Source organism: Chiloscyllium plagiosum, unplaced genomic scaffold (assembly GCF_037043375.1).
Source record: "Chiloscyllium plagiosum isolate Xiang-an unplaced genomic scaffold, Cpla_swu_hap1 HiC_scaffold_13, whole genome shotgun sequence".
In the NCBI taxonomy this organism is placed as follows: Eukaryota; Metazoa; Chordata; class Chondrichthyes; order Orectolobiformes; family Hemiscylliidae; genus Chiloscyllium; species Chiloscyllium plagiosum.
Window position 1 is genome coordinate 39,482,401 of NW_028270151.1, and position 13,152 is coordinate 39,495,552.

A 13,152-nucleotide genomic window follows, 5' to 3' on the forward strand; every position below is an offset into this window, starting at 1 on the left:
CGCCAAGGGTGGGAGTGGGGGAGCATAAGATCGCCCTGTATGCTGATGGTGTCTTATTGTTCTTGGCCAATCTGGAGGAGTCCGTTCCTCTATTGTTTCAAAAAATTAATTTATTTGGCAGTTTTTCAGGATACAGGATCAACTTCACAAAATCGGAAGCCATGCCAGTGGGGGGGATTAGTGGATGCTTCATTCCTGATGAAGGGCTTTTGCATGCAATGTTGATTTTCCTGCTCCTCGGATGCTGCCTGACCTGCTGTACTTTTCCAGCACCACTCTAATCTTAACTATGGCGGATTAGTGGAGGTGCCTGATCTGAAGGATGCAATGTAGTACCCATTTAGACGGTTGTCAAAAGATTTTTTATATTTAGGAATTTTTATTACCCCAGCTGGACTTGAAGAGATATCGCATAAGGGCCCAGTTAGCATATATGGGTGACTATGCATGGGGGGGGGTGGTTTCGGAGTCTATTTGGTTTGACGTTGAAGTCTCACAGTCGAGAATCCCCCTAGTTAATCTATTATTCATGGATAAGATTAAATCCGTGATCGAGCAGTGTAAGAGCTCAATCGTTTTAAAAATGGTGAAAGCTTGGAGGATAATGAGGCAAGACGAGGGCAATTGGCTTAAGACCTTGCTGTTTACCCTGTTGGCAGAAGTCCAAGGATTTGGTGGGCGGCACGGTGGCGCAGTGGTTAGCACTGCTGCCTCACAGCGCCAGAGACCCGGGTTCAATTCCCGCCTCAGGCGACTGACTGTGTGGAGTTTGCACATTCTCCCCGTGTCTGCGTGGGTTTCCTCCGGGTGCTCCGGTTTCCTCCCACAGTCCAAAGATGTGCAGGTTAGGTGAATTGGCCATGCTAAATTGTCTGTAGTGTTAGGTAAGGGGTAAATGTAGGGGTATGGGTGGGTTGGACTTGTTGGGCCGAAGGGCCTGTTTCCACACTGTAAAGTAATCTAATCTAATCTAAACTTGGGGCATTGGACTCTGGCTTTAAGCTATAGGAGAATGAGGTAATCTCTTATGGATTGTTTAATAGGAACCTTTTCCAGTACTTTCAGATAAAGTATTATATACAGAGGAAGATCACGCTCCTGGCTAGGCCTCACAAGTCAGACCTGAAGAAAAGTGTGCTCCGGTGCACGGGCGCTCTTTCAGTTAGTACTTTGTATCATTTACAGAAAGGACGTGCCTTAGGAGATGTGGAGGGACTCTGTAGGACTTGAAATCGGGAACTAAGCGGATATTTCATTGGGAACATGTATGGGAAAATGTAAAGAAAATCCCAATATGTAACAAAGCATAGGCCATGCAATTGAAGATTTTACACAGGACTCATGGCACCAGAGAGGCTAGCTAAGTTCAAGAGAGGAGCATCTCCAGGGTGTGTCAAACGTAAAATCAGTATAGACACTCTCACACACTGCTACTGGTCATGTTGCAAGATCCAGAGATATTGGAGTGCCACAGTAAGGGAGCTGAAGGAAATCCTGCCTACGCCCTTCCCCCACCCCACCCCCCTTCCTGGTCTTACGGGGTAGTTCAGGCTGGTGATGGAGCATCTCCCCCAAGACTACTTTACAAATATGGTTCACCACAAAATGGAGAAGTTTTCTAAGATGTTGCGGCCCTTTCTAAATTATATTGACACAGACTTGTTGGCAATATTGGTTAGGGCTGTGATATAGCTGTGGAAACCAGTTTGGGCGTCCATGGGACTCTGGGAGGGGAAAGCTGGGGGGGGAAAGTATACGGGGTACAATGACTGGTGCTTCCAGGGGTAGGAGCTTGAGTAAAATAGAATAAAGTAATGTGATATAATTTAATTAAAGTTAATTTGAATTCAGCTTAATTTGATTTTAATTTAATTTGGTTGTAATTTGTTTTAAGTTTACTAGATATGTTTGATAGAATAGTAGGTAGTTTATTATTAATAGTATTGTGATATGACATTGTGTGTACTACCTCTATCTTTTTGTATTTTGGTATTTTTTATATATAGTTGCTTTGTAAAGGATTTGAAAAAATTTTAATAAAAATATTTATAAAATAAAAAATACAAATACCAGCAAAAGTTTATTATAGTATGCAACAATGGTGGTGCTACATTGCAAAGGAATAGAACCTAGCTCGGACTGGTATATTGCACGCCAAATCAATTAAATATTGCAGAAAATGATTGTGAATGTTTGGTGCTATTGAGTGATAGCTATCAGTGACAGCGCAATTAAGTTGTCAAGTAAGAGCAAAAGTGAAAAACACATACCTCTCCTAAGGCATATACCAAAACCAAATCAGAATGAGTTGTCAAACCTCCGAAGCATTATATTGAAGTCTGAATTTTAATCTTGCAAAAAGTTATGAAATTGTCAATATGTGCCGACGTTCAACCATATGTATTTGGGATTTTTTCATTTTGGAAAAAATATAGATGTATACATAGGTTACACTGTGTTAGAGATGGCTGGACTGCTGATTTGCAATGCAGAGTGATGCCATAAATGTGGGTTTAGTTCCAACGCTGGCTGAGGTTGTCATGAAGGTGTCATCCTCTCAACTTTGCCCCTTGTAGTGTGGTGGTCCTGTTGGACTACAGTGACCTTCTATTGCTCCCAGTTAACAACATCATTCAGAGAAGTGCTTGTGATATTAGCTCGGAGCCACCTGAAACATGACATGCTGATGAACATAGACTTCTTTTTGTAACCAAATAACTTAATGCTAGCTCAGACATGGAAATGTTAGCTAATGTAAAATTTGGATATATTAGCTGAAATAAATGTCTGTTGAGTCTTTCAGTATCACATTAGCCAAGTCCACTTTCTTACATTACGAGGGTTAACATAAGTATTACTATATCAGTTAAAGATACTCTGCTGGAGGCAAAATGCACATTAAAGCATACAGATAACTTTAAACTTAAGTTGCAAGTTTTTTTTCTGTCGATTTGATAATTGTAAGTAGTTTGTGTAAACAGCATCTTTGTGTAATTTCTTTAACTTTTTTGGTTGGCAGGCTTGGTCTTGCTTATGCTGGCTCTAATCGGGAAGATGTACTTGCTCTGCTTCTTCCTGTGACCCGGGACTCTAAATCTAGCATGGAGGTAAGAAAAAAATTTCTCTTGTTCAAAAATCTGAATGAAAACAGGAAGTGTTGCAGTTGACATCTGAGAGATTATAATCAGATTAAGATCATTTTTTCAAACCTTGGTTAATTCATCCAAAATCTTAGGAGGAAAGCAAAGTTTCAGATGGTGTGAATTCAATATTTCTCTCATTTTCTGTTTTGAAAAAAACAATTTGCAGAGCTGTGTGAGAAAAGAATAAAATGTAACACGAAGTAGGCAGTTTCTTTTCATAAACAAAACTGGCAGGAACAGATTGGGCCAAATGGTCCAACTGATGATGCAGTTATTTATACTTTGAATAGTATTCTGAATAGGATTGTGAAGGCTACAACCATTCATGAATAAATTCCAGGATTTTTTTTATCGCAAGTTCATATGGAATGATAAATTGAATGAACTAAATGGTTTTCTCGGTATTTAGTCTTAAACGTGATTTCAAATCTCCCAATAAAATCAGTATATATTTATTATACTAGGTGATATTTTAGCTAATTTTGTTTTAAAAGCTTTTTATTAATTTTACTAGTTGAAGTGCAAGTTGTCTAACAAAAAACTAGAGAAGGTAACCGTGAAGACCATCAAATTTGTGATGTGTTATGAAGTTGAAGGTGTGTACTGTACCTTTGAGAGAGTGAATGCTGTTCTGAACTAAGAGACTATAAGCACAGTGAGTACTGGAAAATTGAAAATAGTAACATTTGGCTGTGAAATGGAGACCTGCGTTTTGGTTGCTATTTTGACAACAATTCTAATTTAACCATTCAGTTTAAATTATGCCCCAGGATACTAAAGCCCAGTCAGGTTTGAATTTATTGTTTTACCATCATCAAACCAAAGAGACAATATAATGTTGGGGATATAAAAATGTGAACATTTTAAAAATGGGGGAGCGAGCACCTGCCATCAAGATAGAAACGCCTGGAGATCTAGTATCTTGCTCTCCAAGAAATTAAGAAACATTCTCTATTCATATGAAACATACTTGCAGTAAAAAGAAAGAAGAACGAGCCATTTGCATACAGATCTGGCTCGAAGTTAGAAGACAGGGTGGTGGTGGAGGGTTGTTTTTCAGACTGGAGGCCTGTGCCCAGTGGACTGCCACAAGGATCGGTGCTGCGTCCACTACTTTTCATTCATTATATAAATGATTTGGATGTGAACATACAAGGTACAGTTAGTAAGTTTGCAGATGACACCAAAATTAGAGATGTAGTGGACAGTGAAGAAGGTTACCTCCGATTACAACGGGATATTGATCAAATGGGCCAATGGGCTGAGGAGTGGCAGACGAAGTTTAATTTAGATAAATGGAAGTTTAATTTAGATAAATGCAAAGTGCTGCATTTTGGGAAAGCAAATCTTAACAGGACTTATACACTTAATGGTAAGGTTCTAGGAAGTGTTGCTGAACAAAGAGACCTTGGAGTGCAGGTTCATAGCTCCTTGAAAGTGGAGTCATAGTTGATAGGATAATGAAGAAGCATTTGGTATTGCTTTCCTTTATTGGTCACAGAGTATTGAGTACAGGAGTTGGGAGGTCATGTTGCAGCTGCACAGGGCATTGGTTAGGCCACTACTGGAATATCACATGCAATTCTGGTCTCCTTCCTATCAGAAAGATGTTGTGAAACTTGAAAGGGTTCAGAAAAGACTTAAAAGGATGTTGCCAAGGTTGGAGGATTTGAGCTATAGGGAGAGGCTGAACAGGCTGGGGCTGTTTTCCCTGGAGCGTCGGAGACTGAGGGGTGACCTTATAGAAGTTTTATAAAATCATGAGGGGCATGGATCGGATAAATAGACAACGTCTTTTCCCAGGGGTGGGGCAGTCCAGAATTATGGGCGGCACAATGGTTAGCACTGCTGCCTCACAGCGCCAGAGACCCGGGTTCAATTCCTGACTCAGGCGACTGACTGTGTGGAGTTTGCACATTCTCCCCGTGTCTGCGTGGGTTTCCTCCGGGGTGCTCGGTTTCCTCCCACAGTCCAAAGATGTGCAGATTAGGTGAATTGGCCATGCTAAATTGCCCATAGTGTTAGGTGAAGGGGTAAATGTAGGGGTATGGGTCAGTTGCGCTTCGGCAGGTCGGTGTGGACTTGTTGGGCCGAAGGGCCTGTTTCCACACTGTAAGTAATCTAAACTAGAGGGCATAAGTTTAGGGTGAGAGTGGCAAGATATAAAATGGACCTAAGGGGCAACTTTTTCACACAGAGGTTGGTATGTGTATGGAATGAGCTGCCAGAGGAAGTGGTGAAGGCTGGTACAATTGCAACATTTAAAAGGCATCTGGATTGGTATATGAATAGAAAGGGTTTAGAGGGACATGGGCCAAGTGCTGGCAAGTGGGACTACATCAGGTTAGGATATCTAGTCGGCATGGACGAGTTGAACTGAAGGGTCTGTTTCCATGCTGTACGTCTCTATGATGACCCAGGGAATTCAGCAGCCGAAAGAGTGAAGTCACAAAAGACGTCAACAGCTGTGTGGTTTTGAAATTAAATTGATGTAATTTTAATAAGTCTCTTATTGGAACAGCATATTGTTACAGAATTGGAGCAATTAACAGAAAGCGGGGCTCCAAGTTGTGAAGTTTTGTTGCTTAATGTTCACTTTTAGAGTTAAAGAATAAATTGATATTGTTTTCTTTAAAATAGTGGAATTTTTGAATTCTCTGTCTCTCGTATTTAATGGATTACTAAGCGAGGTGAGCTTTTCTGGGTGTTTGGGTTTAAGTAACAGAAGGGTTCACCTCAGTGTCATAACAGAAGCAGTTACTAAAGTAAATTTGAGACAAAATTCAAAAGGAAAATGGACTGAAATTATAGAAATGGAAAGAATAGTAGTCAGTGTTTGGGGGGAAAAAGCAATGTTGTTATATGAAACACTTGGACAATCTTTAGAAATCACTAGACTAAGCAGTATAGCAATCCTGTCAGTTTAGTGTTGAATGTGGAAAAATATTTTAACTGTAGGAGAATTGTGACTGAAGCCACTCAACCAACCGCATAGTTTTGTAGATGTAATAAATCTTTTTGTCTTAAATAGATTGATAGTAAATGTTGATTTACTGATTTACAGAACTTTGTCAAATAAGTTGATCACTGTGTCTGCAATTGTCTCAGTATTATTTATGATTCTCCTCTTGTGGGTGAAGGTGAAATTAGTGGTGGAAACAAAATGGCAATGAGTTGGTTCAGTAGTAATAACTTTAAAAACATACTATTAAAAATTATCAGTATACGAACAGAACTTTTTTTAATACCATTCTCAGAGCAGCTCCAACTTGTGTCAAATATTCAGTCATTCTTTGGCTTTTCCATGTAAACAAATAATCATTGGAAAAATCACTTACTACCTATATGAATATATTCACGTTCAGACCGCCATCACAACTACTGAGTGAGATTGTCAATTTGGCAAGCCTATTTCTTTGCCTGTTGATGAGTTTTTATAGCTTTGAATTCCATTCATTAATTGCATTTGTAGTGGCACTGCAGAGTGTTATGATTCCGGCTGGTGCTAATACTAGAGAGGTCAAATCCAATATGGAAATATGTGTTTGATAACCATAAGTTTTACTTTTTATTTTTCTGACCGTGGAAGTGAATCAATAATTTACACACTAGGGCTGCCAATGAAGTTTCAGCATTGCAAAAACATTTATAACACAGCTAAGATACAAATTAATTTTCGACTACATTATACAAGAACTGTTAGAACAATCTCCTTAGAAAATGTTAGAAAGAAATCCCTTTCTCAGCAGCAACTTTATTAACATTCAAACCTGAGTAAAGAATTACCTTAGTCTCTATGCTACAGCTTCCTCTTTTTGCTGATAAGTCTGACATTGTTTTCATTTTGACAGATTTCTGTGCGTTTACTCAAAGATGTTTTATTTAGTTAGAATCTCTGCCTGAACGCTTTCGAATAAACTGCTAACTTAGTTCACTGTTGCGACTTAGCATTGGTTCCCTTAAACTGGTGTATTCAACAGCCTTCTAAAATGTCTTCCTCTTTGACACCTCCCACCATCTGCTTCTGAAGATTTCTTCCTGCAGTCTAGGTAACTAAGGACTTGTTGCCAGCCTTGACTGCTAATATTAGCAGTTCTGTTGTTAAGGACTTCTCTCTGTATTGAAGTGCTTCCTATCCCTCACCTCCATTTCTCCCCCTCTGGATCAGCAACCAATACCAAAGTCAACAAATATACTCAATCTCCCCAGTGGCTTGATGGTTATTTATCTAAAATCACGTGACTACTTGTAAAAGCTTTTTGAATCTGTTGTTCAAATTAACTTTTTGACCTTAAAACGTCAAACTTTTACAAAACTGAAACTAAAAATTATTTTCCTCATGTTTATAGATCAAGTTCTCAAATAATATATTTTCAACCTTTATAATATTAACTGCACTTATTTGGAGTTGATATAAATACAAATCTATGGAGTTGATTTAAATAGGGACCCAAATAGGGTTCCAATCGTCATGACTGATACTTGAGTCTTATTTGATTATAGAAAGAGGAATATTATATAAGGTTTTTTTAGGCAAAGTGATGTATATTTTTCTACCTGAATTAAGTAAAAGCTCATGGGGCTGGAGCACATAGCCACCAATTAAAAAATGGGCCTGAGTAATATTCCTTTGAAACTTAAATAAAATGCTTACACGTTGTATAAAACGTGTTTTATTGAAGGTAGCTTCTTAGGCTGTAGCTCTTTTATTTCAATTCAACCACTGGTGCTAAATTATTGACATTAGAATGTTTTGTGTAATTACCTAATGCTTTGGTTTCAAATATAATCTGCAGGTGATAGGTGTGACTGCTCTGGCATGTGGCATGATTGCAGTGGGCTCGTGCAATGGAGAAGTTACCTCCACCATCCTGGAAACTATAATGGAGAAATCAGAGCAGGAGTTGAAGGACACTTATGCCAGGTGGCTACCTTTAGGGCTAGGTCTCAACCATTTAGGTAAGAATAAATATTGTGGCAAAACAAAAGCTAGTTCATGAAATGGTTTGTTTTCAATCATTTCCTTAATTTTCATTGTCTGTTTTCATAATTTCTCAAAATTAGGTCATTTTAACACTATCCTCAATTCATCGGTAAATGCTGTACACTTACAGTAATACACTTACAGTAATTGCTTTATTGCTTTGCATTTAACATTAAATTGGACTTTGGAAAAATGGATAACAGATATGCATACCAGTGAGGTTTCTGATAAGTGCTCTGCTTATCTAACTGAACTCAGCTTGAGCAAAAGTTAGCTTTCTTATCCCTGAACTTAGTAGTAGCGAGTCATTTTTCTGTTATTGATTGCTATCCATTGACTCTTTTGCTAGGTGGGAGATGAAACTGGTTTAGAATAGAAAAACTCCTGTGGTGAATAGTTTTGCTGAAATTAGGACAATGTATGGGGAATAATCATTTCAGCAATGTGCTGAAGAACATTTTGCTTGTCTCAGCTTCGGAGAGGTGTAAAATCATGTATGACACTGAATCTGCTGTTCATATTGCTAAATTCCTTTGTGTTAGGTGAAAGGAGAATTTGGGATATGGGTCTGTAGAGTAATAATGAAATATGTTTAGTAGAGATTGCAGAGTTACAAATTAAATAAATTCTATTTTGTAAGAAAAGGAAAAGTACTAGTAGTTAGGTTGGAGTGTTAAAAACAGTTAGAACCCATTAAACTTGAAGAGAGTCAATAAAAATTAATAGAGAAAAAAATGGAAGTGAAGTTAAGGAGAGTAAAATATTTTATATTTATGTTAGTGGAAGGAGAATTTTTAAAGACAAGGTGAACTTTGAGATGATTGTCAAGTTGCAGGTGGTAAAAATGATAGCACTTAGTAAGCCCTTGCTAAAGAGAAGTGTATCAGTAAAGTGAAATCCATGAAATGGTTGAGAATGAGGTAAGCAGATAAGTGGTTTGGAGAATGCATGCAAGGTAAAGGTGACTCAGTACTGAGATCTGACAGTGTCTGTACAAGGATCTGGAGGGGAAAAAGGAAAAAAAGTGGAGGCCCTTGGAAGTGTATTTCAGGACATTATTGAGTATTTGCCAGAAGACTAGTGAGTGATCAGTGTTGAACCTAGTTTTAGAAAGATTAAGTGAAACCTGGTAATTAAAGACTTTAGTCAAGTGAGCACTGAGGTAGGGAAGATTTTAAAACTTTATATTTTAAAGTTTTTAAAAAATACTTGCGTAGAGAAAAATAGCTATATAGAGGCAACGCTGAGGATTCCAGGGGACCATCATGCTTGATAAACTTATTGCAATTCTTTGACTTGTTAACACTCATGACTGATGGTTGAGTGCAATTGATTTGGTGCATGTGGACTTGTTGGCAGAGTTTCTTATGGGAAATAGTAGAGAACGTTAAGGACCTTGGAATACCTGTTGTGAATAAATTAAAGTGAGGGCTTGGAAAAATAATAGACAATAGGTGCAGGAGTATGCCATTCTGCCCTTCGAGTCTGCACCACCATTCAATATGATCATGGCTGATCATCCTTAATCAGTATCCTGTTCCTGCCTTATCTCCATAACCCTTGATTCAGAGAGCTCTATCCTTGAGAGCTCTATCCAACTCTTTCTTAAATGAATCCAGAGACTGGTCCTCCACTGCCCTCTGCGGCAGAGCATTCCACACAGCCACCACTCTCTGGGTGAAGAAGTTTCTCCTCATCTCTGTCTTAAATGGTCTACCCCGTATTTTTAAGCTGTGTCCTCTGGTTCCGCACTCACCCATCAGCGGAAACATGTTTCCTGCCTCCAGAGTGTCCAATCCTTTAATAATCTTATATGTCTCAATCATATCCCCTCTCAGTCTTCGAAACTCAAGGGTATACAAGCCCAGTCGCTCCAGTCTTTCAGCGTAAGGTAGTTCCGCCATTCCAGGAATTGACCTCGTGAACCTTCGCTGCACTCCCTCAATAGCCAGAATGTCTTTCCTCAAATTTGGAGACCAGAACTGCACACAATACTCCAGGTGTGGTCTCACCAGGGCCCTGTACAGTTGCAGAAGAACCTCTTTGCTTCTATACTCAATCCCTTTTGTTATGAAGGCCAGCATGCTATTAGCCTTCTTCACTACTTGCTGTACCTGCATGCTTACCTTCATTGACTGGTGCACAAGAACACCCATAGAACACAGAACATAGAACAATACAGCACAGAACAGGCCCTTCGGCCCACGATGTTGTGCCGAACATTTGTCCTAGCTTAAGCACCCATCCATGTACCTATCCAATTGCCGCTTAAAGGTCACCAAAGATTCTGACTCTACCACTCCCACAGGTAGCGCATTCCATGCCCCCACCACACTCTGGGTAAAGAACCCACCCCTGACATCTCCCCTATACCTTCCACCCTTCACCTTAAATTTATGTCCCCTTGTAACACTCTGTTGTACCCGGGGAAAAAGTTTCTGACTGTCTACTCTATCTATTCCTCTGATCATCTTATAAACCTCTATCAAGTCACCCCTCATCCTTCGCCGTTCCAATGAGAAAAGGCCTAGCACTCTCAACCTATCCTCGTACGACCTATTCTCCATTCCAGGCAACATCCTGGTAAATCTTCTCTGCACCCTCTCCAAAGCTTCCACATCTTTACTAAAGTGAGGTGACCAGAACTGCACACAGTACTCCAAATGTGGCCTAACCAAAGTCCTGTACAGTTGCAACATCACTTCATGACTCTTGAATTCAATCCCTCTGCTAATGAACGCTAATACACCATAGGCCTTCTTACAAGCTCTATCCACCTGAGTGGCAACTTTCAAAGACCTATGAACATAGACCCCAAGATCCCTCTGTTCCTCCACCTCACTAAGAACCCTACCGTTAACCCTGTATTCCGCATTCTTATTTGTCTTTCCAAAATGGACAACCTCACACTTGGCAGGGTTGAACTCCATCTGCCACTCCTCAGCCCAGCTCTGCATCATATCCAAGTCCCTTTGCAGCCCACAAGAGCCCTCCTCACTATCCACAACTCCACCAATCTTCATATCATCTGCAAATTTACTGACCCACCCTTCGGCTCCCTCATCCAAGTCATTAATAAAAATTTACTGACCCACCCTTCGACTCCCTCATCCAAGTCATTAATAAAAATTACGAACAGCAGAGGACCCAGAACTGATCCCTGCGGAACTCCACTTGTAACTGGGCTCCAGGCTGAATATTTACCATCTACCAGCACTCTCTGACTTCGACCGGTTAGCCAGTTTTCTATCCAATTGGCCAAATTTCCCACTATCCCATGCCTCCTGACTTTCCACATAAGCCTACCATGGGGAACCTTATCAAATGCCTTACTAAAATCCATGTATACTACATCCACTGCTCTACCCTCATCCACATGCTTGGTCACCTCCTCAAAGAATTCAATCAGACTTGTAAGGCAAGACCTACCCTTCACAAATCCGTGCTGGCTGTCCCTAATCAAGCAGTGCCTTTCCAGATACTCATAAATCCTATCCCTCAGTACCCTTTCCATTACTTTACCTACCACCGAAGTAAAACTAACTGGCCTGTAATTCCCGGGGTTATCCCTATTCCCTTTTTTGAAAAGGGGCACAACATTCGCCACTCTCCAGTCCCCTGGTACCACCCCCGTTGACAGTGAAGATGAAAAGATCATTGCCAACGGTACTGCAATTTCCTCTCTTGCTTCCCACATAATCCTCGGATATATCCCATCAGGCCCGGGGGACTTGTCTATCCTCAAGTTGTTCAAAATGTCCAAAACATCTTCCTTCCTAACATGTATCTCCTCTAGCTTACCAGTCCATTTCACACTCTCCTCTTCAACAATACGGTTCCTCTCATTCGTAAATACTGAAGAAAAGTACTCATTCAAGACCTCTCCTATCTCTTCCGACGCAATACACAGTCTCCCACTACTGTCCTTGATTGGACCTACCCTCGTTCTTGTCATTCTCATGTTTCTCACATACTCATAAAATGCCTTTGGGTTATCCTTGATCCTATCCGCCAGAGATTTTTCATGCCCTCTCTTGGCTCTCCTAATCCCTTTCTTCAGGTCCCTTCTGGCTATCCTGTATCCCTCCACTGCTCTGTCTGAACCCTGTTTCCTCAACCTTATGTAAGCCTCCTTCTTCCTCTTTACAAGACATTCAACCTCCCTTGTCAACCAAGGTTCCCTCACACGACCATTTCTTTCCTGCCTGACCGGTACATACATATCAAGGACACGACGTATCTGTTCCTTGAAAAAGTTCCACATTTCCACGACATCCTTCCCCGACAGCCTATGCTCCCAACTTATGCTCCTCAGATCCTGTCTTACAGCATCGTAATTCCCCTTCCCCCAATTGTAAAACCTACCCTGTTGCACGCACCTATCTCTCTCCATAACCAAGGTGAAAGTCACAGAATTGTGGTCACCATCACCAAAATGTTCACCCACTAACAAGCCCATCACTTGTCCCGGTTCATTACCGAGTACCAAATCTAAAATTGCCTCCCCTCTGTTCGGACAATCTACATACTGTGTTAGAAAAGCTTCCTGGACACACTGCACAAACACCGCCCCATCCAATCTACTTGATCTAAAGAGCTTCCAATCAATATTTGGGAAGTTGAAATCGCCCATGACTACTACCCTGTGGCTTCTGCACCTTTCCAAAATCTGTTTCCCAATCTGTTTCTCCACATCTCTGCTGCTATTGAGGGGCCTATAGTAAACACCCAACAAGGTGACTGCACCTTTCCCATTTCTGACTTCAGCCCATACTACCTCTAAAGGCAGATCCCCCTCGAACTGCCTTTCTGCAGCTGTTATACCATTTCTAATTAGCAACACCACCCCCCCTCCTTTTTTACCACCCTCCCTAATCCTACTGAAACATCTGTAACCAGGAACCTCCAACAACCATTCCTGTCCCTCTTCTATCCATGTTTCCGTGATGGCCACAACATCGTAGTCCCAGGTACCTATCCACGCCTTAAGTTCACCGACCTTATTTCAAATACTCCTTGCGTTGA

At 40.5% G+C, this 13,152-nt stretch overlaps 1 protein-coding gene across 1 annotated transcript in view; it reads left to right on the forward strand.

Annotated features, from left to right (window-relative positions):
• psmd2 (proteasome 26S subunit ubiquitin receptor, non-ATPase 2) overlaps window positions 1-13,152 on the forward strand; it is an 80,461-nt gene that overhangs the window by 45,985 nt on the left and 21,324 nt on the right. Inside the window, exons 12-13 of the mRNA XM_043702323.2 lie at window positions 3,020-3,107; window positions 7,940-8,102. Coding sequence (XP_043558258.1) covers window positions 3,020-3,107; window positions 7,940-8,102 — 251 coding nt within the window. The remainder of the gene's footprint in view (window positions 1-3,019; window positions 3,108-7,939; window positions 8,103-13,152) is intronic.